This window comes from Hemicordylus capensis, chromosome 4, assembly GCF_027244095.1.
Source record: "Hemicordylus capensis ecotype Gifberg chromosome 4, rHemCap1.1.pri, whole genome shotgun sequence".
NCBI classification, from domain to species: domain Eukaryota; kingdom Metazoa; phylum Chordata; class Lepidosauria; order Squamata; family Cordylidae; genus Hemicordylus; species Hemicordylus capensis.
The window spans coordinates 93,314,963-93,340,424 of NC_069660.1; the positions used below are offsets into that span (position 1 = coordinate 93,314,963).

Consider the following 25,462-nt stretch of genomic DNA (forward strand, 5'->3'; position numbering starts at 1 on the left):
TTGCAAAGGCATAACCATCATAAGAGCTTGACTACTGAATATTTTGGCATAGTGCTTTATTTACTCTAATTACTGTTCTATAAAGAACTTAGTACTCCCATATGCTATTATGAACACCATCCAAGCAGATGACCTGATATATATATATATTTTTTTAAAGCTATAAAATCATCAGCTGCATCACAGAAGGAAAATAGAATGTTACAGTTCTTCCTCCTTCAGCTTACAGTCCAGCTCTTCTAGGAAAGAATTTCAAACAGCTGCCATGCAACAAAGCAACCAAAGGATTCCAAGTTCACCACTGCAACCTGCTGATTAATTGTGTAACAAAATTTAAACACAATTCAACTTATTAAGGCCAAATATAATAAACTGTGTGTAACACACAGGCACATTCCATAATCATAATTGTATAAGCATATTGGTTAGCATGTCGCATGCAGGTCAGCATGCTCAAGTCATAGGATTTAGCAATAGCAATAGCAATAGCACTTACATTTATACACCGCTCTATAGCTGGAGCTCTCTAAGCGGTTTACAATGATTTAGCATATTGCCCCCAACATTCTGGGTACTCATTTTACCGACCTCGGAAGGATGGAAGGCTGAGTCAACCTTGAGCCCCTGGTCAGGATCGAACTTGTAACCTTCTGGTTACAGGGTGGCAGTTTTACCACTGCGCCACCAGGGGCTCTTGCAACTTGACCAAAAGGGTGATTTTTGTTTGTTATATCATAGAGGAAATGACAGGATATAATTTACCATTAGACCCACTAATTGTTTTCCTTAGAGATATTAGAATTATTGTTTTAATGGCAGATTGGGAATTAGTCGTTCATTTATTGATAGCACTAAGGCCGTCAATTAGCAGAAATTGGGAAAAAATTAAGACCCACTGACTTGAAACAAATGATTAAACAAAATATGCCAATTATAATGAAACTGATGAATTAAATTAGAACAATGGAAGGAAGACAACCAGATGATCCTGTGTTCAAGTGGTCTCTTTTTAGAAATTACTGAAACAATAATAGACAGGATAATGTGAATCCATTTGCTTTGTTGGAGAACAATTTAAAAAGAGGTGGGAACTGAGTTTAGGCAAAAGAGTCATTATGTATATTGTATAATTGTCTATTAATGGCTTAATATTTTATGGCATAATTTAAATAAACTGTTTTGTTGTAATGTTAAGAAGCTGCTTTTAATGAATATTTTGTTGATAGTAAGAACATAAGAACAGCCCTACTTGATCAGGCCCAAGGCCTATCTAGTCCCACATCCTGTTTCATACAGTGTGGCCCACCAGATGCCTCTGGGCAGCCAACAGGCAGGACTTGCCACACTGTAATCATTAACATCTTCCCCTTTTTAACACTCTATGGCAGGGCTATTTGTTCCCTTGAGGTCATCTCCCAAGTAAGCCCGGGGGCCTTACAAGCCCTCTCCTACAGCCCAAGCTCTCTCCACAGGTCATTGTTCTTGGCCTTAGGCATTCCTTGTCTGCAAAGCCTACTGCTGCATCAGATGCCTGGACCAGTACCCTTCCCCAGACTAATCCGGGAGTGGAGGGAGCAGCTGGAGATTTGCCAAGTGGCTGATTGCCAAGTAAGTGGCTTAGTAACAAGATTTCTGTCTTGCTATCAATTATATTTATGAAATTAAATATTTCAGTGGAAGCCACAAGTATAATGTAGGGGCTGGGCTATTTATTTTCTAACTGCCGAAATGTGATATTAACATATGCATGCATACATGCATCTATCTATCTAAAAATTAAATTTATTTATACCACCAAAAACTTACGTCTCTGGGCAGTTTATGCATGGGGAATAAATACCGCACTGCAGTCTGACATGCCAATACTAAAACCCTCAAGTACAACATGCAATTTACAGCTTAGTAAAAAGAACAGGAAACTTTCAAAGTCAACACTTATTTATTTTATATTAAATATATTCACATGCAGTTAGCAATATTCTGTATCTGCATTTGTCCCACAAGTATGCAGTTACCAACTCCTCAAAAACAATACTAGGATGTACCACACCGTCACATTGCTGTGTAGAACATTTTATTCACTTTATTCTTCAGCAGTTTGTAATAACATTCACTGTATTTTACACAATCTTCGTTTAAGTTAGCTTGATGTCCCCGCCCCCATTCCATTTACTTACAGCACTGAAATTAGCAAAATTGCTGGTGTCCATCTCCTTGCAAACCCCAGTGGGAGCAAACGGGTCAGCTTCCTGTTCTTTGGAACTATTGCAGCCCGAGAAGGGCTGGAAAGGATCATTCATTTTAAAGGAATCTGACGACTCCAATTTGTTGCTGGGTCTTTTTCCTACATCAAAATAATCACTTCAGAATGATGATGATGAAAGTGGCACAAATATTTACCCAGTGTATAATAGTGTTTATGACACACTGAAGCTATTCTCACAACCAGCAAAAACAGGGCTTGAGGTCTGAAGGTGGGGTTAGCATTCCCGTGTGAAACCTCGGCAAGCTCTCAAACAGGGTTCTGTCAAGAGACAGTTACCCAGTTCCCAGCCCCGCCTCTAAAACCAGGTTTAGCAAGCAGGGGAGGTTGCCTACCCTCTCTCAGTACTTGTGTGAAGCCACGGAACGCTGTGGAAGGCTGCCTATTTGGAGCAACCATAGAGCCTGCATACCAGAGTGGACTGCAAAGCAAGCAGAAGTTTGCTTGGGGAAAGCCTGTCCAGCAAACAGCACTGAGCTTCCTTAAAGTGGCAGGCACCTTGCAAATGAGCCCAATGGAAAATATGAACATAGGAAGCTGCCTTCCACTGAGTCAGACCATTGGTCCATCCAGCTTAGCTGACCCTGCACAGAGCATCTGTGTGGTCTTGCACTGAGCCTATGGCATCCCACCCCCGCAACTCTCTCGCCCACTCTCTCGCCGCCCCCCGCAGCTCTCTCACCTGCTCTCGCCGCCCCCCGCAGCTCTCTCACCCGCTCTCGCCGCCCCCCGCAGCTCTCTCGCCGGCTCTCTTGCCGCCCCCGTAGCTCTCTCGCTCGCGCTTTCTGTCCTCTGTCTTTCTATCTCTGTCTTGTAGTCCTTCCTTCCCCCGCCACTGCCAGGGACTGTTGCCCGCTCGCCGGACAGCCTCCGAGCTCCCTGCTCCCTGCCGCTTCACGGCGCAACTCAGCCAACCGCCTGCTGCCCGCAGCCCCTAGAGCCAACTGTCCAGCGCCCGAAGCCGCCCCCAGCCTCCGAGCTCCCTGCTGCTTCACGGCAAAACTCCCTGCTGCTCCAGAACTCTCTCCCCCTCTGTCAGCCAATTGCCTCCTTTCTACTACGTCCCCACACACGGCCCGTCTTGGTGAATTAATAATATAGATAGATAGATATCCCTCTCTTCCTCCAAGGAGCCCAGAGCAGTGTACTACATACTCAAGTTCTTCCTCACAACAACCCCGTGAAGTAGGTCAGGCTGAGAGTGAAGTGACTGACCCAGAGTCACCCAGCAAGCCTCACAGCTGAATGGGGATTTTTGTGCTCCTTCCTGTCCCCAGCAAGTCACTGGACAAGAGCAGGAGTGTCCCTGCCCTTGCTTGCAGCTGCCCTTGCCTGCAGCGTGGTGTAGTGGTTAGAGTGCTGGACTAGGACTGGAGAGACCCAAGTTCCAATTCCCATTCAGCCATGAGACTTGCTGGGTGACTCTGGACCAGTCACTTCTCTCTCAGCCTAACCTAATTCACAGGGTTGTTGTGAGGAGAAACTTGAGTATGTAGTACACCGCTTCGGGCTCTGCCGGTTCCTCTTTCCATCTGCTTCCTCAGAGGAGATGCTTCCCAATTCCCCCACCCCCCCACCAACCGCCAAGGCAAGGGCAACAGCACCCTTTCCCTTTCCAGATGGAAACTGCACAAGTGATGGGGCTCTCCCCTTGCTGGTGCCAGTGATGCGGGGGGGGGGAGTGCATGCTTGTCTACTATATGGTAAGAAGAAGCCTGCAGCAGGGTGGCAGCATCAAAAGAGAGAGCAGCTGCCATGGGGAGAACGGCTTCTGTTAGTGGGGACCCACCAGTGCTCCCCTCCTAGAGGTAGCAGGGCCAGTGCACACAGCAAAGAGTGTTCCTTGCCAGTGCGCTCCTCCTTCCCAAGCAGACGGCGGCTGCTCCAGGTGGGTTCGACAATGTCTTCAACAGGCAGGGAACAGGTGGGATGGCCGGCCGACCTTCTTGCAGGTAGGGGAGCCCCTTCTCGAAGCGCAATGGGCCCATCGCACATCTCACCTCCAGTGACTCCCAGAGGTTCGGCCCCCTGTCGCGCTCGCTTCCAGGCTGGGCCATGGCGGTGGCAACAGAAACGGCCACGGCTGACCAGGGCCATTCTGCGGCACCCCACTGGAGAATAGGGCTCTCCTTCCTGGGCGTGCTCCTGCCCCCACACCTCGCAGCGCGAGAAGGAGCCCTTCACACCCTGCAAGGGGATGCGGAAATGCGCTCCATATGGGGAGCGTGTGGGGCCCTCAAACATGCGGGGCCATAGCATATGGCCAGTGGATGGGGTGGGTGGACAGATGTTCAGCATCACCCACCCGCTGCGAAGCCAAACTGCTGATCTTTGCAAGCATTCTAGCCACCATGTGTGCGGCGGGCAGGGGGGAGGGGGGCTGGAGCAGGCTCCCGTGGTGGCGGGGGGTGGAACAGGAGAGACCGCTAGATTGACAGACTGTCCACGCACGGGTCACGGAGGCGGAGGATGAGCCCAGCAGCCGCTCCTGGTGGGGGGAGCGGTGTGCACATGGTGACTGGGATACTTGCAAAGTGTTTCAGCCTCATGGCGGCAATGGTAGCGTCAGCGGGGGGCTTCCAGTGGCTGCAGGGGGCTCAGCGGCAGGCAGAGCAGCTCCTACACCCACTCGCCTGGTAACCTGAGTGGCCTCTATGCACGCGCAGAGGACCAAAATGGGTTGCAGATTGACTTACCTGTTATTTGGCAGGCTGGCAGGGGATGGCAGTGGCAGATTGATGGGGAGGCAGAGTCGCCACTTGGCTACAGCGGCAGTGGGGAGGCAAGGGGGGTTCTTACCGTCTAAACACACTATACAGTGAGATAGGGGGTGCCACGGAGGCCACAGCTGCGGTGAGGGTGAGGGGGCAGGGCAGGTTCCCCCTTCTGCCTTCCCAAACCATGCTGTTGTACGGTGGGATGGGGCTATGGGGGCTGTCACAGCAAGAGTGATGGGGGTAGTGGCACATGTGGCAAGGAGTACAGGTGCACACTCCCCATTGCCTGCTTGTCTACCTGTCCAATGTGATCAGGGGGGCAACTGGACAGGGGTGGTAGGAGACACATCTCATTGCCCTTGCCACCAGCTTAGTGCCTAGGCTATTTGTGGGGGCTGATTGCTCTCACCGGCTTCTGGCAACTGCTCCAGGGGGCATCTGCTGTGTCCCTCCTGGATCTGGGGTGTGTGTTGGGGTTTGTGTGTGTTCATGTTGGCTATTCCTTTGCTGGCAGCTGCAGCTGCTCTCTTCTCTCTCTTGCCTTGTTGTGAGCAGGGAGTTTTGGGCATGGGGACGGAGTTCAGTGCCTTTGACAGTGTTGCAGTTGCCAGGGAAGGGTTAACTGAGGCTACCAATCAGGGAGCAGCAAAGCGGGACTGCAGCTTGGAGCCCTCTGAGTGGTCTCCTTGGGTCATGTGCTTGCCCTGTCCACTCACGGAGCTGCTGTTGCCAGGGGTGGGGCTGGAGGACCAACAATGCTAGTTGTGGCTGGGGAACCTTAACACGTTAATCGTCTGTCGCTCACACTCCCTGCCGAGTCTGCAGCATGTACCCATCTGTTTGCTATGAGGTAAAAATAGGGTTCTGTCTGCATTCAGGAGATGACCCTGTTTTCTGCTCGTGTGAATAGCTCCACTATCATATTATTTTGTGCAAAAAAAAAAGGAAAGGAAAAAACACCCTTCGTACCACTAGTAATAAATTAATCTGGCTTCTAAAATACTTGAGCATTTTTCAATCCCCCCCCCCCCATTTTTGGTATATTCTCTTGCCAATATTTCCATTGTGTAAGTGGTCTAATGTGGGTAAAAGTCAGCTCTTTCATTTAAATCAGGTTGCTTATTTTAAACTCATTTTAAAACTGCTGTTAAGTCAGTTTGCTTTAATCATTTCAATTTGCTACCCAGGAACCAGCTTTGCTAGAGCAATTTAAAATTGCAGCCTCTTTTTTCTATTTATGGTTCCGGAAATATATTTATGAATAGCTGACCTAAATTAGGAAGAAATTAATTCTCCAATATAAGCTATCTGTATGAGAATGAGAATTAGTTTTTACTGAATTAGAATGAAACATTATTTTAAAATGCATGAAGTTCAGAGCACAATTTGCTGTTGCTCAGTAATAATTTATATCTACAAATACCAGATTTGGAGGCTCTTACCAGGTGGGGGAGGACAAGGTCTAGTAGGTGTCCCAATTTTGGGAGGCAAAGCAGGAGGAACATCTTCAGTTTTAGCTGGGGGTTCCTCAAATACATTTTTGGTGATGACCACACTGTTGGTAGAGCCTGTTGTAGATGAACTAAAGGGATCCTCATTGTTTGCCTTAAAAAAGAAAGGGGGAAAAAGACACCACCAGTTGTATTACTTCTTTCAACACTGTCCCATCACTGCAAGCTGCTGCCATTTTAACCACAAAATAGATACATTCAAAAATGACATGATCCATGCAATTCAAAGTGCTATTGCTGAGCTAAAGGACAATAGCCTGGGTACAGGACACCTACATGAACCTACTCAACCTTTTTAGATATTCCTGGGAGGTTTTGCTCTGGGTCCACTCACCTCTTGAAATATAGAAGTGAATAACCTGGGTCAGGGACTTCTCAATAGTAGCACCAGGGTTCCAGAATTCCCTCTAAGGGAAAATTTATTCCACTCCCTCCCTCCCACTGGCCTTTTGATGTCAGGCAAAGGCTACATGAATCAGGCCTCATTTGGAGCACTGTGTTCAATTCCTATGCACTACATTTTAAAAAAAGGATTCAGACAAACTGGAAAGGGCTCAGAGAGAGAGAGCGCAACAAAGATAGTCAGGGTCTGAAAAATAAGCCCTATGGGGAAAAGTTGAAAGACGCCAGAATGTTTTGCTTGGAAAAGGGAAGACTGAAGCGACATAATAGCACTCTTCAAGAATCTGAAGGGCTGTTACACAGATGTTATCTGCTCCTCCAATGGGCTTAAAACTAAAGGATAAATCTCAGCTGAATATTAGGAGAAACTTCTTAACAGTAACAGCAGTTTGAAACTGGGACCAGTTATCTATCAGGGCCAAGGGAATTCTCTCACTTCATGTCTGGACAGCCATCTATTGGGGGATGTTCTAGCTCTGTATTTCTTACATCAAGTGGGGAGTGGACTAAATGGCCTACATTGCCCCCTCCAACTTGATAATTATACTTTTCAGAAAGCATTTGGGGCCCTATGAATTTGAAAGGAATTCCTTCAGCTGCTTTGCCCTAGCTACTTTCTGCTGAGTTTTCATCTTGGTTTATTGCTACATTAGTTTTAAAATCTCCTTTAAAGTACATGAAAGATCATCAACGTATTACTCTATAATTAACTTCTTGGAAAATCACAGTAGCCACAAAGGTGTAGAGCAAAGTACCACAAGCATGCAAAAATCACTTTACACAAATGGCTTCCCATTCTGTGCTATGCACACACAGTTCTACAGCAATTAACAGGGATTTGGCCAGATTTGGGTTCTCTGTAGCAGACTGGCACTGGAAAAGATCACTGTATGGGGTAACATCACACACCAAGTCATTTGTGTGAACTGGCTTCTATGAGGTTGTGGCAATTTTCCCTAGTGCAACCACCCAGGTGGTGCTGTATCGCAGTTTCCTTTTCCAATAGCAACCCTACTGCTACAGAACGTACAACTCCAACCCAAGTCTGAGATGATTGGTGGAACATCCTGTAATTGCAAGAATATGAAAAATGCATACCACTTCAGAAAGTTGTATGCATACAAAGCTTACTTGTATGAAAAATGCATACAACTTCAGAAAGTTCTGCGTACAGGGTGTATGCAGAAATGCATACAACTTCAGAAAGTTGAACAGCATCCACTATATAAATGATATATCAATCTTGGAATGGAAACAGAAGGAAGAAGAGGCAGACAATGAAACTGGTATGTGAAGTGAAAATAAGTATAGCTTTTCACTAATTACATTACTTTCACAGCAGTTCACAAAGCAAGTAATCTCATAGCTAATGAGGCTCGTAGCAGCTTAAAACTGAGAATCAATCCAAGAAGCCATATTCTACATCTGTTGAAGTTTTGTATTACACTCTAGTAATCTGGAGCTTCCAGTGTATTAGTTACTGCAACAATTTTATGCCTTTTCTATGAGCATTAATCATTTCAAATTACCTTTGACAATGTGCTGAAGTCAGCAAAACCACTTCCAAATGATTCATTTCCGAACAGAGAGACAAAGGGATCTGTAGCTAAAATAAGCAACAGAAGAGAAGGGGTGGGGGGAGAGTTAAGTTCAGTTACACAAAAAGAAAAAAAGAAGAAGGAATGGATGAGCCAAAGTCTTTAACTTATCTCACTCTGGCTTATGCTGATGGTTTCAAAAATCTACTTGATAGCACAGAGTTGACTAAACAAAGTTCCAAGCATGCTGTGGATGTCCATCCAAAGGTGCAGAAGTCACTTTATTCTGCCTCACCGAGCCCGCTCCTAGCAATTTAGAGAAGTGGGCAGCACAGCATATGTGTTCCATGCAGAAAGTCCCAGGTTCAGTCCCTGGCATTTCCAGGAAAATGACCCTGTCATTTTGACTCTCTAAAATGACTCTCTAGGATAGACCCCTGACTGAAACCCTGGAGAGCCATGCTAGTCAGTGCAGACAATACTGAATTAAATGGCCCAGTGGTCTGACTTGGTATGAGGTGGCTTCAAAACTTAAACTCAAAATCATGAAAGCAGACAAGCCTCATAAAACATGAGCTTTTCTTCACTTGTCCACAGACTGCCAGCATGAGATGGAGTCTGCATTTTATTCTGCATCTTCAGTGTTGAAAGCCAGACATCTCATTAAGCAGACAAGCAAGAGAATTTGAATATAAGAACTGCCTTTCTAAAATCAGACCAAGGGTCTATTTGGTACATCACTCCTAAATGGGAGTAATCAGACATGTGATGTTCACAAGTGGGACAAAATACCTGGTTTTACCCTCAGTATCCAGCAGTCAGAGGTACATTGCCACTAATAAAGGCTGCATGTGACTTGCCATGGCTACTATGCATCGATAGGTTTCGTTTAAAAGATAGCATTGGAAAAATCACCACATGCGATGGTAATGAATTCTGCAGTTTAATTAGGTATTACATGAAGAAGTGGCTTTCTCTCTTTGTCCTTGATCTGTATGAATATACTAGAAGCCCAAGAACATGGAAAATGGCCAAAGGTCCAGATTCCTCCAGAACATGTTGTTAAACTAACTGGGCAGATATCACTGGCCACCAGGCCAATAATTTCATTGGTTACAAGCAATCATTAAAACTACGATTTGAAATAAAACAGCTCTCATAACGCTAGAAAAACAGGTTGCTCACCTGTAACTGATGATCTGGTAGAGATCCGTTGAAGTCTATTAAAATGAATCCATTATAATGGGTTCTGTGCTTGCGTTGAAGCCTGTAGGTGAGGAGTACCACAACTCTCAGCGCTTGCCCCATGTGATCACATGGCCCCATGTGACCAGATGGCTATTTAAGGTGGAAGGAAGTGCAAGCACTTCAGTTCCTTGAAGAATGCTGGAGCAGCCGAGAATCTTTGGAGCAATAGGTGAGTTCCACGTAGAAGACTTGAGCACTACTGCAGAGGGGAGGTTCGGGAGGGCCTAATGGATGTCAACAGATCACTACCAGATCATCAGTTACAGGTGAGCAACCTGTTTATCTGGGGCATGATCGATTGTATCTATTAGAATGGGTGTTTAGTTAGCTCCTAAAGGAGGAGAGAGCAGTAGTGTCACTGTAACACTCTTTTAAAGAACAGCTCTCCCAAAATCCACTTCTGCTGCAGAATGCAAGTCAATGGCATAGTGCTTTACGTAGGGCTGTTCTGAGGACCAGTTTGCAGCCCTACAAATGTCCTGAAATAATATGCCAGATAAATGAGCCACTGAGGCCCTGTAAACTCTGGTTGAATGTCCCTTGATGGACTTAGGCAGCTGAACTTTTGTAACTTTTATGTCAATAGGATTAGCTCTACTAGCCAGTGGGATAGCCCCTGCCTCAACAAGGCCTGACCCAGAGTTCTTCTTTTGTAGGATATGAACAAATATTTCATCTTTCTTATAGTCTTTGTTCTTGACAGGTAGAATAGAAGAGTGGTTCGGACTTCCAGGGAATGCAGAGCCTTTTCAAGAGGTGCGCTCGAAGAGCTGAAGAAGGTAGGTAGCCTGATGTCTTGGTTTATGTGAAAACCTGTCATAACCTTAAGAAGGAAGGTAATGTCAGGATGTAGCAACATCTTATCCGGTTAAAAGCATGCATATGGCACATCCATCTTCAGGGCTGTAAGTTCACTCACCCTGAGGGAAGTTAGAATTGCCACCAAAAAGGCAGTCTTCAGAGAAACAAGCTTCAGGCTAGCTGCAGCGAGGGGCTCAAAGGGAGTGTCTGTCAGAGCTGAAAGGACCAAGGATATATTCCACTGATCCAGTGGCTGTCTAACCGGAGGATACAGATTGGCGAGACCCTTCAGAAAGCTCTTGCAGCTGGGGTGAGAAAATACTTTCTTCCCATCCAGGGTGTCTAGCCAAGATCGCTGCTAAGTGAACCTTTATGGAGATATTAGAAAGCAGGGTGGTCTTTAGTGTGATTAGGTACAGCAGGACCTTGCGGACAGTAGCTTTTAGAGAGCGAAAGCCATTTGAGGCTGCTTAGCAAGTGAACCTCTTCCATTTACTAGCATAATTTTTCCTAGTAGAAGACTTCCTCTGGTTAAGTAGGATTTTATCTAGAAGCCTATCTTCCTGTAGAGTGGCCACCTCTGGGTGCAGTACTTGAACATTTTTTCATGACAAAAGATCTTGGTGTTGAGGAAGCCTCCTGTATCTGTGGTTGGACAGTTTGAGTAGATGTGGAAACCATGGTTGCCGAGGCCACCATGAAGTGATCAGGATGCATGTGGCTTGACAGGCAAAAAGACCACTACCACTTTCCCTACAAGTGGTAGAGGAGAATATATGTATTATAGGTGTTGAGACCAATCCATCTGGAATGCGTCCCCCAATAATTGTGGGTCCTGCCCTGCCCTTGAGCAGAACGTTTTGCACTTGGCATTGAGAACTGTCGCAGATAAGTGTATCTTGGGGAACCCTCATGTTCTGAATATTGGAAGCAAGTACTTATTCAGTTCCCTCTTCCCTGGAAAACAAATGACTCAAAACGTCCACCAGAACATTCTCCATCCCCTTTATGTGAATGGCCAAAGAGGTGATGCTGATGCACTAGTGCCATATTTGTATGCTCAATGAGCACAGAGACCTGGACACCACCATCCCTTATCTGTTTAGGTAAGTGATGGTTGTTGTGTTGTCCAATTGTAACTGCACAGTTCTCCCTCTGAGCATTGGTAGAAAGGCCTCTATGGGCTGAAATACAGCCAAAAGTTCCAGGAAATTTATGTGGAAATGTCTTTGTTGGCAACTCCACTGTCCCTGGGCCATGCTGCCATTGCAATGACCCCCCCCCCCCCCCGCCAGCCCATCACTGTTATCACCCATACTGAAGGAGATTGCAGTTGAAACAGGACTCCTCGCGGTAGTTTCTCTGCACGAGTCCACTAACACAATGACTGGAGGATTTGCTGCACTATAACTAACCATTTCTGGGGGCTGTCTACATTCAGATGGAAGATGGATATGAAACATAACTGCAATTTTCTCATTTTCAGGTCCGTATGCCGAACCGTCATCTTGCAGGAGGCTATAAGGCTCAGGAGGCATTGAATCTGCCTTGCAGTTATCTCGGTAAGGGTAAATTGCCAGCCCCTTGGTCCGGAAGTGTGGTGCCACCACTGACATTCACCTTCTGAAAACATGGCGGGGAATGCAGAGGCCAAATAGCAGTACCTGATACTGGTAAACTGAGATACTGGTAAATTGGTATGAAGGCCTGATACCTATGTGAAAATAAGCAAACCACAGGTCTAACATTGCAAGCCACCACTCCTGATGTAGAAGTGGCAGGATGTACGGCAATGTTGTCATTCAATATTTCTTCACGTGGACAAACTTGTCCAGATGTCTCAGATCCATTATCGGTCGTATTCCGTCATCCCTTTTGGGGATTTGAAAGTAGCGGGAGTGAACCCTACCCGCCTATGTGCCCATTACACTGGAACAATCGCTTTCTTCCCCAGCAGCTCCTGCACCTCCTTTTGTAGGGCAGGAGTTGCTTTTGTAAAACGCAGTCCTCTGACAGTTGGTCATGACTTGAACGCTATAGCGTAGCCTGAAGAGACAATCTTCAACATCCAACGATCTGATGTTATGTGGTGGCATATTGCGCATGGCTTACCAATCTGAGGTTGTTGTTGGTTCAAGGTGTTGTTTGAGCCTGATAAATGTTGCAGGCAGTCATAGTCAGTGCTACAGTGTTGGGGGCTGATGTTTGCATTGAGTCCAAATGGTGTGACGGGCTGAGGTGGGCCTCCACCTGTTTATTACGTTGGCCTTGATCGTTATTGCTTTTTGGTTGGTAGTATTTTTATCATATGGCGGGGGGATTTTCTAAAATCTCTGCAATCCCACTGTCTATAGCTGGAACGAGGTCTGTTAAATGGCTTGGATTTAATTAATTAATTAATTAATTAATTAATTAAATTTATAAACCTCCCCATCCAGAGGCTCTGGGTGGTGTACAACTAGTTTAAACAACAAAAAACAAACAACTTTTAAAACATACTACTTAAAACAATATAAAAACAATTTTAACACAATTTAATACCAATTAAAATACTTTAAAACAATTTAAAAACTTTGGAAGGCCAGGCCAAACATCTTTAGGGCCCTCTTAAAGGCCAACAGTGAGCCTAAACTGTAGATATCTGCCTGGAGTGCATTCCAAAGGCTAGGAGCAGCTACAGAGAAGGCCCGGTTCCGAGTCGCCACCAGACATACCGATGGTAACTGGAGATGGACCTCTCCAGATGACCTCAACATGTGATGGGAATCATACAGAAGAAGGCGCTGTCTAAGGTAGCCCAGACCCAAGCCATTCAGGGCTTTAAAGGAAATAACCAGCACTTTGTATTTTGTCCGAAAACATATCGGCAGCTAGTGCAACTGTTTTGAAACAGGCATAATATGGTCTCTTCGGGTTGCCCTGGAGACCAATCTAGCTGCCACCTTTTGAACTAACTGAAGTTTCCGAACTATGTACAAAGGCAGCCCCATGTAGAACGCATTGCAATAGTCAAGCCTGGAGATTACCAGCTGATGCACCACTGTTTTTAGATGGTTCTCTTCAAGGAATGGATGTAGCTGTCGAATCAGCCGAAGTTGATGGAAAGCACTCCTGGCCATGGACTCCACCTGAGATACCAGGGTGAGGCCTGGATCCAAGAGCACTCCCAAGCTGCGTACCTGTTCCCTCTGGGCGAGTGCAAGCCCATCCAGGACAGGAAGATCTAATTCATCCCCTCAGATTCCGATCCCCCATAATGAGCACCTCCATCTTGCTTGGATTAACTTCAATTTGTTATCTTTCATCTAGCCTATTACTGCCTGTAGGCAAGCATTTCGGGAGTGAATACCATTTCATGATGATGATAAGGAGAAATAGATTTGGGTGTTAGCAGCATACTGTTAACACCCTGCATCAATCTCCTGATGACCTCACCCAGTGGTTTCATGACGATGTTAAAAAGCATTGGTGACAGAATGGATCCCTGAGTGACTCCATATAATAGCTGCTGTTTCTAAGAGCAATCATCACCAATTTCCACCATCTAGAATCTGCCTGAGAGATAGGAGCTGAACCACTGAAAAGCAGTGCATTTAGTCACATAAAAGGAAGTAGAAGCTAAAGTAAAGGTCTTTGCAGTGAACTTTGACTTTTTTTTTTAGCTTCTCCATTGTAGCATCCATCTTTTTCTGAGAACAGACCCTTCCCATCAAATGGGAAACCTTCAATTTTGTCCTTCATGTCAAACTGTAAGGCTGCTGTATGAAGCCAAGCATGGTGTCTCAAAGTAATAGATGATCTCATGGCTCTAGACTTGGATTCCGCCAGGTGTTTTGCAATACTTAATTGCTGTTGTGTTAATTCTGCAGACTTTTGCAAAGTCTTCTTAAAGTGAGCTTTCAACTCCTCTGGTGAGAGAGAGTCCAACTCCTGTCCTAAGGTGTCCCAAATTATACTTAGCCATGCAGGCTGAATAACTGGCTATTTTCACTGATAAGCAAGCCGAAAAATATATCTTTCTGCCCAGTACATCGAATTTCCTTCCCTCTTTATCTGCAGGAGTCGTGTGATGCCTGGCAGACCTAGATGAAGTAGTGCAGTCTATAACAAGGGAGTTAGATATAGGATGCTTCAGCAGGTAGGTGTTATCCTGCTATTGTACTCTATATAGGCCTTCTAATCTTTTTGGTGTTGGGGTACAAGTGTGTGGAACTTCTCAAGCGCATTGTGCTGCTTTGGAAATTACTGGCAAGAAAGTTGCATGGACTTTGCCATAAAATTATACAATGGGTCATCAATTGTAAACAATTGTGATTTCCGATCAAGTCCTAGTGCAGTAGCAATATCCTTAAGCTGGCTATGATAAGCCTTCATTTCCTCAGTGGGGAATACATGCAAAGGCATTGCTACATCAAGTGATGGGTAAGGTCGATAAATTCCGACCTTCAAAATTCCATCTGATTCAAAATCAGAAGATCCATGGTAACTCTTGCTAGAGGGTGCTGGAAAGGAATGTGGCTGTTGCCCCCATGAGGGAGGTGTACGAGGTCTAGGAACCGAAGGTTCCCAAGGGTCCATCTGGATAGCTGTAGATAAAACATGCTTCTCTTTGGTTTGGGTCTTTTGCAACCCACACAGTTTTTGGTGTGGGGGAGATTCTGCCAGGGTCTGTGTGGCTGCAACGACTGTCACCACTGTTTTGTTTGGCTTTGGGGGGCATCCCCCACCCCAGCAAGTGTGTGCTCTGGAAGAGCACGAGAGTAGGCTCTGGTCAGAGAATTTTCTTTCTGGAACCCAGCAGACCTCCATCACCTGTTTTCATCATAGTCATATGCCAATCCTGGAGAAGACTGACCGAAGATATTCAATTGTCCAGCAGGCGAAGTGCAGTGAGAGAATCCGCAAGTGTGCCAGCTAGTTGACATGGTTGATTTGAAATGGCAGTATATCCGGAGGCATGGAATGCGTTTCCCAGTCTTCCAAAGTGTGGGAGCAATGCTTGAACTTTTTAAATCTGTCTTTCTCCCCAAGCGTTTATGGTCATCCATTGTCATTGTCCGCATTTCATTGTTCAAAATTAAAAAATCAGTCCGATCTTTCAACTCATTTAGTCCATAAAATACACACAAAACCCATAGCTTTAAACAGTCCAAAGGTCAAAGGAGCAGATAAATCAATCTTTTTTAAAGAACTCACTCAGAAAAAACCAAGGAACCAGAACAAGGAGCTGTAGCAACCGAAGAACTGATCACTGTGGCAGTTGCAAAGGAACTGAAAGGCTCACGTGTCTTCCCACCTTAAATAGCTGCATGGTCATGTGGGGCGTGAGCGCTGAGAGGAGCTGTGGTACTCCACACAGACAGGCTTCAGCATGGACACAGAACCCATTCTAATGGATTCAATGGATCTCGCCCCAGATCCAGAGATCATCCCATGAAACTGATTGTCAAGAAATTTAGGACCGACAAAAAGGAAGTAATTTTTCACACAATGCATAGTTCACCTATGGAATTCTCTGCCACAAGATGTGGTGACAGCCAACAGCCTGGATGGCTTTAAGAGGCATTTAGATAAATTCATGGGAGGACAGGTCTATCAATGGCTACTAGTCTGAGGGCCAGTTCCAGTCTCAGAATACAATCTCTAAATACCAGTTGCAGGGGACTAACAGCAGGAGAGAGGGCATGCCCTCAGCTTCTGCCTGTGGGCTTCCCAGAAGCACCACACAGTTGGTCCACTGTGTGAAACAGGATGTTGGACTAGATGGGCCTGATCCGGCAGGGCTGTTCTTATGGAACATAAAAACCCCTATTGAGCTCAGAAAGACTAAGAATGGATTCAAAGGTGAGAGAAAGCTTGTTGGAATAATCAGGTTGTAGTGAGCTGGCAGAACACTAGCGGGATAGTCAAATTTTCCTAGGGAGAGAATTCCACGGTGTGGACATCCCCACATAGATTGCATTAACAGTAATCCAATTGCGTTGTAATGAGCATAGATAACAACGTAGGACATATAGTTTGGTTACAATTAATTGTATGGGTATAATTAAACTATAATTAAACATGGTTTGGTACAATGGTTAAACTGAACACATAGATTGTCTTTCTGCTGCAGTTTCCCATGCCTGCATTTTCATGCTCAATTTTTTTATTGTACTGGCATATCCCTAGGCTGCAAAGCTGAATAGTGCTGTACTGCTAATACACTTTCCTCCAAAAAAAAATAGTCTATGGGAGACAGAAAGACAACCAAAGTCATCTCATTTTCCATAACCATGAGACCTACACAGACCAGTGCAGATGGAAACACTACCTGTACCTTAACCAAGGTTAGGAGAACTGGGAGCAAGTGAAGATTGCACACTCTTCCCATTCCTTCAGTTTCTTGTATGCATTCTCCTACCACTAACTGTTATTACTCATATTGACACTGATACTAAACAGTTAATGTCAACCAATTTAGTTATGTATAGATATTAGTAATAGTAACTAGGTGAGCAAACCTGAATGTACGGAGGAGCCAGTTTTATGGTACTGAGCAAGAATTGTCCCGTTTGTAAGCAGGATTCACCTTGATTTGCATTTGGATGGGAGACATGTGAGTACTGTCTGCTTTAAGGTATTTCCCCTTAGGGGATGGAACTGTAGCTCAATGGTATAGTATCTGCTTTGCATGCAGAAAGTCCCATGTTCACTTCCTGGCATCGCTAGATACAGCTGTGAAAGACTCCTGTCTGAAAGCTTGGGGAGTTATTGCTAGTCATTGTAGACAATATTGAGCTACATGAACCCAATGGTCTGACTCTATGATTCTAATGATTCTAAGCAGCGTCCTATTTTTACAAAGGCTGGTATAAGTTAGTCAACAGAATTTATGTGTAGGGGAGGAGAAAGTGTGCATTCTCTGACCTTATTCTAATTCCTTAACTAGAATCAAACCATGGGCAGCAATGTATCTGAACCAGCCCTAATAAAATATGGCACTGGCCCTAAACAGAGTGCATCATGAAACAAGGTTGCCTCCAAGCTCCAACCAAATCACACTGCATTACTCACTCACTATTGGTTGGGATATAACATTAAATCAAGATACCTGAATTGTTCGCAAGACTGAACTTGATGAGTTTTCACAAACTTGGACACACCTGTATGAACAGCGTCTACATACATTAAAATTGGAAGCTAAGAAGATTTTCATCTATGTATTCATGACTTTAGGATACCAATGATTTGAGTGCCTTACCTGATTCACTTGTTGCAGGAACAGCAATTCCACCAGGAGCAAAAGGATCATTCTGCTTCAGTATTTCTGTCTGAAGTTAAAACCCATTTAAGAGTATTTGATGTAAGTCATCTAATACCTGCCTCAATATTTTCAGGTGAATACTTTAAAGAATTTCTCAATTTCTAGAATATTCCTAAGCCAAAGCTAACAAATATTAGTCAACAAAATATTTAGCCACCCTTAGTCAATAAAATAAAAAAGAGATTGGTTTTCAGTAATTACAAAAATCTCAGAAAAATCTGGTTTCCAATAATGCATAGGAAGGTTTTTCAAAATAAACTGAACTCATTAAAACAAAATCAGCAGCCTATTGTGCCTTATAAAGTGTGTTCTCTTACTTCCTTGCAGCCATTTCGTACTTTAACTTTTCACAAAGTGATTTTCAAATCTCTAGTACTAAAACAATTTTGTATTGTGAAATGCAACTAGGATACAGAGCTACTTAGTTAGAATCAGAAGACAACACAACCTCAGATAAATTGCTAGCTATGTTAAGCCAAGCCAGTGAACAATTTACTGATACCCACCCAGACACTGGCTATTACAAACCAACACTCTGAAGAAACTATTTCCTGAATTTTTGCAAAACGAAGTGCTGAATATCTTGTTATACGGTTCATGGAGCAGAGTAGCTACCATGTAAAAATTAAAGGTAAATGTGCTGTCGAGTCGGTGTCGACTCCTGGCAACCACAGAGCCCTGTGGTTGTCTTTGGTAGAATACAGGAGGGGTTTACCATTGCCACCTCCTGCACAGTATGAGATGACGCCTTTCAGCATCTTCCTATATCGCTGCTGCTTGATATAGGTGTTTCCCATAGTCTGGTAAACATACTAGCGGTGATTCGAACCGGCAACCTCTGGCTTGCTAGACAAGTAATTTCCCTGCTGCGCCATTATGTGGCTCATGTAAAAATTACTGTTTTTAAAATGGGAGAAAAACCTAGAATCACTACTAATTATTTCAGGTGACACCACTTCTCTATATTCCGTTTTCTAGAAAAATATCATATGACCTATAATGTTTCTAGGCCAATTTTTTAAAGGGGGAACCAGATTTTCTAGACATAGCATCCCACAACCTCAAGGTCTCATACATGTGGCTGCAACACAGATCACTCGTCAGATGCCTATTGCCTTTAGCACTTCCTGTGTTCAGAGAGACAGGGAAATTAGAAGAATTTGCTATACTAATTTTATGAAGCATTTATTATCAAAGCCAAATATGTACATGGAATCAAGCTTAAAATGGCAGCCCACTTTCCCAAACTTACTGTGGAAGTGCTGTTGCTGTTGGTTGCACTGAAGGGGTCATTGCTTCCAAAAGGATCAGTGGATGGTTGCTTAAAAAAGCAGTCAGCAGCAAAAGGATCTGAACCTTTGAAAGGATCACTACCAAAAGGATCTTAAAAAAAAAAAAAGTGACAAAGTATGTTCCTGAAAGCATGTTTAGCTTTTTCCTGCTGGAAATATATCTTATAGAAATTATATATACACACCTTACATGCAGCAACAATATAATCTCACTCACCTAAATAAGCCTAGTTGATTTTTTTTAAAAGGGACTGGAAAGTGGGAAGTGTGGGGAGTGAAGAGGTAGAATTGTCAAGCTGATTGTCCCAGTGAGGCTGCTCAGATGTTTAGCAGTTTTAATCAGGGAAAAAGCAAACCCAACTACCCCAAAATGTTATGAACAGATCCTGAAAAATAATCCTTCATAATAATGCCTTTAATACACTAGGAGAAAGAGAGGAAATATAAATATTACTGCAGTAGCTTTTAGAATTTTCTGAAGAGCTTAATTGACTGATATGTACTAGTCTTGGATTATGTAACCCCTGCTAACTGGGCAAAGAGGTACCTTTTACCGTGGTATTCTCTTTATTTAGCAGGGGGAGAGTAACTGGCCCTATCCACCCCCAGCACAGTACTTCCAGTGATTGTTGCTGGTGTGTGTCTTATGTTTCTTTTTAGAATGTGAGCCCTTTGGGGACAGGGAGCCATCTTATTTGTTTTATTTGTTTGTTATTTCTCTTTGTAAACCGCCCTGAGCCATTTTTGGAAGGGCGGTATAGAAATCGAATTAATAATAATAATAATAATAATAATAATAATAATAATATGTTTTTTTCTACTTTGGGGGGTAATTCCTTTTCATAGCACCTTTGGGATAACCTCTTCTGCTTCCTTAAAACTGGAATGTTAGGCAGGCATTAGCATGTCATGGTCACCTGACAGGTATCTGAGGCTGTTGGGTCTGACCATTTCGCACTTATAGCCACAAGAATTCTATCTTGGAAGGAACTTTGAGCCTGCTTGCCTCAGTTTGAAGCCTACTCTGGGAGAGGAGAAGCAGACCTGAGAAGGTAGTAAAAACAACTTTCTTCTTCTTCAAGCAAACAGGAGGAGGGGAAGATTTTGAGGAACTGGTATCTCTTTAGGGGAGAAGTGTGTGTGTGTTGTGTGTGTGTGTGTTTCCAGGGCTTGTTTTGGTGGCTGTGTGGCTTTCAGTTTTAGTTTCCTCTCTTGCCTGGTGATAGTGGGAGGAGCCAGCCAGGACTGCGGTTAGTCACAACTGGTAGCAGGGGCCACATTCCCATTGAGCCTGGTTGCCTCAGTTTGAAGCCTACTCTCTACACAAGAGGCAGTGGCCAGAGAAATTAGCAAACAGGAATGATCAAACAGGCATCATAGGAGTTTTGCATGGAGTTTAGTGGGGAAGTGTGTGAGAGCTTGAAAGGAGCCCCTTTTGATCACACAGACCCCAGCAGAAAGAGAAGTTAAGCACTACTCCCTCTTTTATATTATTGGGAAAGAAAGTTTAAACTGACAACTTCAGCTAAAATCTAACTTTCAAACAAACAATCTCCAAATACTTTAAACAGCCAACAAAACTAGTCATGAAGGTAGGAAGCCAGCAGGAGAGGGAGCGCTTCCCAGTGTATGATGATGGGAAGAAGCTGTGGGTGTATGCTCAGTGCAAGGAGCTCCTGGCTCTCAAGGAACAAGTTCATTCCCTCAAAGCCAAGGTAGCTGATCTGGAGAAGTGCAGAGAGGTATGCAGATGAGACCTTCAGGGATGTGATAGAAGCATCCCACTCCCAGGCTAATAGCTCCTCTGCTGTCATGGAAAATGGAGATCTTGGGGAAGGAGGACATCATTCCGAGGAAAAGGGAAACACTCCCTTCGAAGGGACTGCTTCTATGGATGATGAGCCCATAGCCACTTGCACAAGGGATACTCCCCCGGGGGGGTGGGAGCCTCCTAGCAATGGGCGATTCGATCATCAGGGATAGAGAGAGATGTGTCTCTGACCCACTATGACTTGCCTGCTTGGTGCAAAGGTTGTGGATGTCACATGGTGTATGGATAGGCTGTTAAGCAGTGCTGGGGAGGAGGCAGCTGTCATGGTACACATCAGCACCAACAGTGTTGGGGAATGTAGTAGGGAAGTCCTGGAAGCAAAATTTAGGCTAATAGGTAGCATATTGAAGCCAAGGACCCCCAAGGTAGCATTTTTCAGAAATGCTACCTGTTCCACGCGCAGGGCCAGCGAGACAGGTGGCAGCTGAGGGGTCTCAATACATGTAGGAGATGGTGCCAGGGAGAGGGATTTAGATTTATTAGGTACTGGGATACATTTTGCGACAAGACAATCCTGTACAAAAGAGACAGGCTCCACTTGAACCAAGATGGAACCAGGCTAAAAATGACAGATAGCTGACAGGAGCTGGGCAGTATTTGGTTAGGCAAATGCCATCCCTTAAGGTGCGAGGCTGTAAATGCTTCACATAAACCAGAAGGGGACAGAGTAGAACCAGGTAAAGAGCAAAAAGAAGGATGTACTAGCTGGTTAAAGAGATAAGAAAGATAGTACACATCAGGTAAGAGATTCAGTGTATAGGTGCTTATATGCCAATGCCAGAAGCCTCTGAGCCAAGACAGATGAGCTAGAGTGCTTGGTTACTAATGAAAACATAGATATACAGTCACCTCTTGCCAACTGTGGTTTCCCCAACTGTGGTTTTGAGTACCTGCAACTGGGAATCCATGACCAGTCTTGCCTAATGTGACCCAAGTATCCATGGGTGGTTGTGCGATTTGGGTGGCAAGAAGCGTGAAGGCGAGGAGAGAGAGAAGCAAAGGCAAGAAAGAGAGATAGCCAGTCTGTCATTCGTGGGTGAGAGAGCCCTCAGGAGGGGAAACAGGGCTGGCTTTGTTGCAGAGAGGTGTCTTGAAGGATGTGAGCATGGTGGGCAGGAGCTGAGGGGAGGAGGTGGCTGTCTGTCTTAATCGCTGCTTAGTTCTACTTTGGCAAAATGTGGCGACCAGCCACTACTGGTTTGCCTCGCAGCAAAACTCTCTATTAGTCCTCTCAGCGAGGCAGTCACAGGAGGGGCACGCTGGGGCGAAAGGACAGGCTCCTCGGAGGTAGCAAAGAACATGAACAGAGAGTGTGAGGAAGGAAAGAGAAAGAGAGCTACGGGGGGCGGGGAGGAAAGAGAGACAGAGAGAAGCCAAGGTGAGAGAGACAGTCAATCTGTCGTTCATGGGTGAGAGACGGGGCTAGCTTTGTTGCAGAGTCTGGCTCCATCCCGGTCAATGGATAACCTTAGGCAGAAGGCAAACTGCAAAGCTCTGGAGCTGATCCGCTGGCTGGAAGGGTGTGTGGCTTTGATCTATCTTTTAATTCACGCTTACTTGCTGCACGGGAAACTTTCTCTTGACCCCCTCCTCTTTCCCCCCTTTGTTTGTAAAGTTGTCCAGGTTTGCAGTTGTTTGCACAGCGCCAGTTGCCTGCCTGCTAGTGTGGGAGCGCTGGAGCCTTGAGTCAACCTGCAGGGTGTCTCTCTCTCTCTCTCCACAACGTGGATGGATTGTTTGCATCGATTTTTAAAGCTCTTGTGGATCAGCCTGTATTCTTTTTTGTTGTGCCCGTCTGCAGACTTACAAAAACAAAAAATAAATCCCCCAAGCCCTTCAGCAAGCAAAACCAGCTGCTTGGGCAGCTCACAACCTGGTTCTGGCTTTGCCTTCTACCTTCTGCAGGTCACATGCTCTTTGGAAAGCAGCGATTCCTTCCCAATACAAGGTGCAGAGTGGGTGCCGCCGCCGCTGAGGCTGCTGCTGTTTTTTTGTTCTTCTGTGCCATGCTGGGGAGGAAGGAGAGAGAGAGCGTGCGCACAGAGGAGGAGGAAAGAGAGAGGCAGAAGAGAAAAAGAGAGAGAAAGAAGAATGAGCAGAAGAGCAAAGAAAGCGAGCAAGCGCCCGCCATTCCGGTCCATGGGATAGTGAGTGGATAGTGAGTGTGTCAGCCAGCAGGTGAGCAAACAGGCAGGGAAAGTTGGTCCTCCACTACCTTGCTCAGGCCAGGGCAGAGTGAGAGTGAATTTTTAATGCTTTTCAATTAATTTCCCTTTGTTTTTGAGTGGATTTTGGTGCTTTTCTCCTTGTTTCTCCTTCTATTTGAGCTGCTTTTGCAACTGCAGTTCCCCTAGCCCCCAGTTTCCATTGCTTTCAATTGCTTGCCAACTGCGAATTTGCTAATTGCAAGGTTTACTCTCACTATTGGCAAGGGATTACTGTAGTGGGTGTAACAGAAACGCTGTGTAATAGTGAGAACCAGTGGGACACTGCTATCTCTGGATATAAACTCTATAGAAAGGACAGAGAGGGGCGAATTCGGGATGGAGTAGCACTGTATGTTAAAGAAGAGATAGAATCTAACAAGCTGGAAAACCTAGGAGGACCCGAGTCCTCCACGCAAACACTGTGGGTGGCAATATAAGACCTAGAGCGAAACACATTATTAGGAACATGTTATCACCCTCCTGATCAAAAGGTCAACAGTGACTGGAAGTTGCAGAATTAAATCAGGGAGGCATCGAATAGAACTGTAATAATGAGTGACTTCAATTACCTACACATAGATTGGGTAAATTCACATTCAGGTAATGACAAAGAGGCCAAATTTCTAGACATGCTGAATGACTGTGCCCTAGAACAGTTGGTCATGGAACCAACCAGAGAGAGGGCGACCTTGGACTTAATCCCGAGTGGTGTTTAAGAACTGGTGTGAGATGTCAGTGTTGTGGAACCTTTAGGGAACAGTGACCATAGTGTGATCAAATTCAGCATATATGTGAGGAGAGAATCGCCAAGCAAGTCTAACACAGACACTTTGAACTTCAGAAGAGGAAACTTCTCTAAAATGAGGAGTTTGGTGACAAGAAAACTGAAAAGGAAAATCAAAAGAATCATTTCACTCCAGAATGCATGGAGTTTATTTAAAACCACAATAATAGAAACCCAGTTAGAAAGTATACCAAAAAAGGAGGAAAAGTACCACTAAATCCAGAAGGGTGCCAGCATGCTTAACAAGTAAAGTCAATGAAGCAATACAGGGGGAAAAGATTTCCTTCAGAAACTGGAAGGCCTGCCAAAATGAAGATAACAGAAAGGAACACAAACTCTGGCAAAAGAAATGCAAGCAGACAATAAGGGAGGCAAAAGAGAGTTTGAGGAACATTTAGCTAAAAGCATCAAGGGGGATAACAAAAGCTTAAATACATCAGAAGCAGGAAACCTACCAGGGAGGCGACTGGTACATTAGATGAAGAGGGAGTTTAAGGGACTATTAAGGAGGAAATGGAGATAGCAGAGAAGCTAAAGGAATTCTTTGCATATATCTTCACAGCAGAGGATACTGAGCATATAACTGTGCCTGAACCGGGCTTATCGGGGAAGAGGCTAAAGAACTGAGTAAGATAGAGGTGATGAGAGATGATGTTCTAAACTGTCGGGGAAAATAAAAAATTTGCCAGGACCTGATGGCATCCACCCGAGAGTCCTTACATTCAAATGTGAAACTGCGAACCTCCCTGCAAAAATATGTAACTACTCCTACAATAAGACTTTGTACTACAGGACTGGAAAGTAGCCAATATAACACCAATTTTCAAAAAAGGATTCAGAGGGAGATCTGGAAAATTACAGGCGAGTCAGCTTAACGTCTTTCTGAGCAAATGAGTGGCCCATCTTTGCCTCATGTCTCATTGTGAGGCCAGGACAAAGAGCCCGTCCCACAGACAAGCTGGGGTGTGTGGCCATAGTTGTTTAAAGAAGCCTCATTTACTCCTTCCTCTACCCTGGCACAAGCATTCTCAAAGATAAAATTGTTAAGCATTTAGAAGAACAGACTCTGCTGAAGGAGAACCAGCATGGCTTCTGGAAATGTAAATCTTGCCTTACCAACCTTTTGGAGTTTTTTTAAGAGTGTCAACAGGCATGTGGAAAAAGGTAATCCAGTTGACCTAGTATACCTGGACTTTCAAAATGCTTTTGACAAAGTTCCTCATCAAAGACTCTTGAGAAAACTTAGCAGTCATGGGATAAAGGGACAGGTTCATGTGTGGATTGGTAACTGGTTGAAGGACAGGAAACAGAGGGTAGGAATCAATGGACAGTTCTCTAAATGGAGGAAATTAACAAGTGGGGTCCCCTAGGGATCTATACTAGGACCAGTGCCTTTTAATTTATTCATAAATTACCTAGAAGTTAGGGTAAGTAGTGAGGTGGCCAAATTTGCAGATGATACCAAGCTATTTAGTGAAATGAAATCCAAAACAGATTGAAAGCAGTTTGGGCAACAACAATTCAATGTTAGCAAGTGTAAAGTGATGCACACAGGCAAAAAA

General features: G+C 44.7%; 1 protein-coding gene and 1 long non-coding RNA gene across 6 annotated transcripts in view; one reads left to right on the forward strand and one right to left on the reverse strand.

Moving 5' to 3' along the window:
• The window catches only part of LOC128321961 (uncharacterized), a 28,263-nt gene extending 16,220 nt beyond the window's left edge, over positions 1–12,043 (forward strand). The window contains exons 5-7 of the long non-coding RNA XR_008305440.1: positions 161–1,608; positions 10,383–10,458; positions 11,967–12,043. This is a non-coding gene — a long non-coding RNA (uncharacterized LOC128321961). The remainder of the gene's footprint in view (positions 1–160; positions 1,609–10,382; positions 10,459–11,966) is intronic.
• EPS15 (epidermal growth factor receptor pathway substrate 15) overlaps positions 1–25,462 on the reverse strand; it is a 115,630-nt gene that overhangs the window by 2,472 nt on the left and 87,696 nt on the right. For 4 of the 5 annotated variants that reach the window (XM_053242558.1, XM_053242555.1, XM_053242556.1 and 1 more), the window contains 5 exons: positions 19,039–19,169; positions 17,724–17,793; positions 8,423–8,499; positions 6,423–6,585; positions 2,178–2,344 (listed from right to left, as the gene is read on the reverse strand). In XM_053242558.1, coding sequence (XP_053098533.1) covers positions 2,178–2,344; positions 6,423–6,585; positions 8,423–8,499; positions 17,724–17,793; positions 19,039–19,169 — 608 coding nt within the window. The remainder of the gene's footprint in view (positions 1–2,177; positions 2,345–6,422; positions 6,586–8,422; positions 8,500–17,723; positions 17,794–19,038; positions 19,170–25,462) is intronic. The other variant, XM_053242559.1, reaches the window with a different exon arrangement.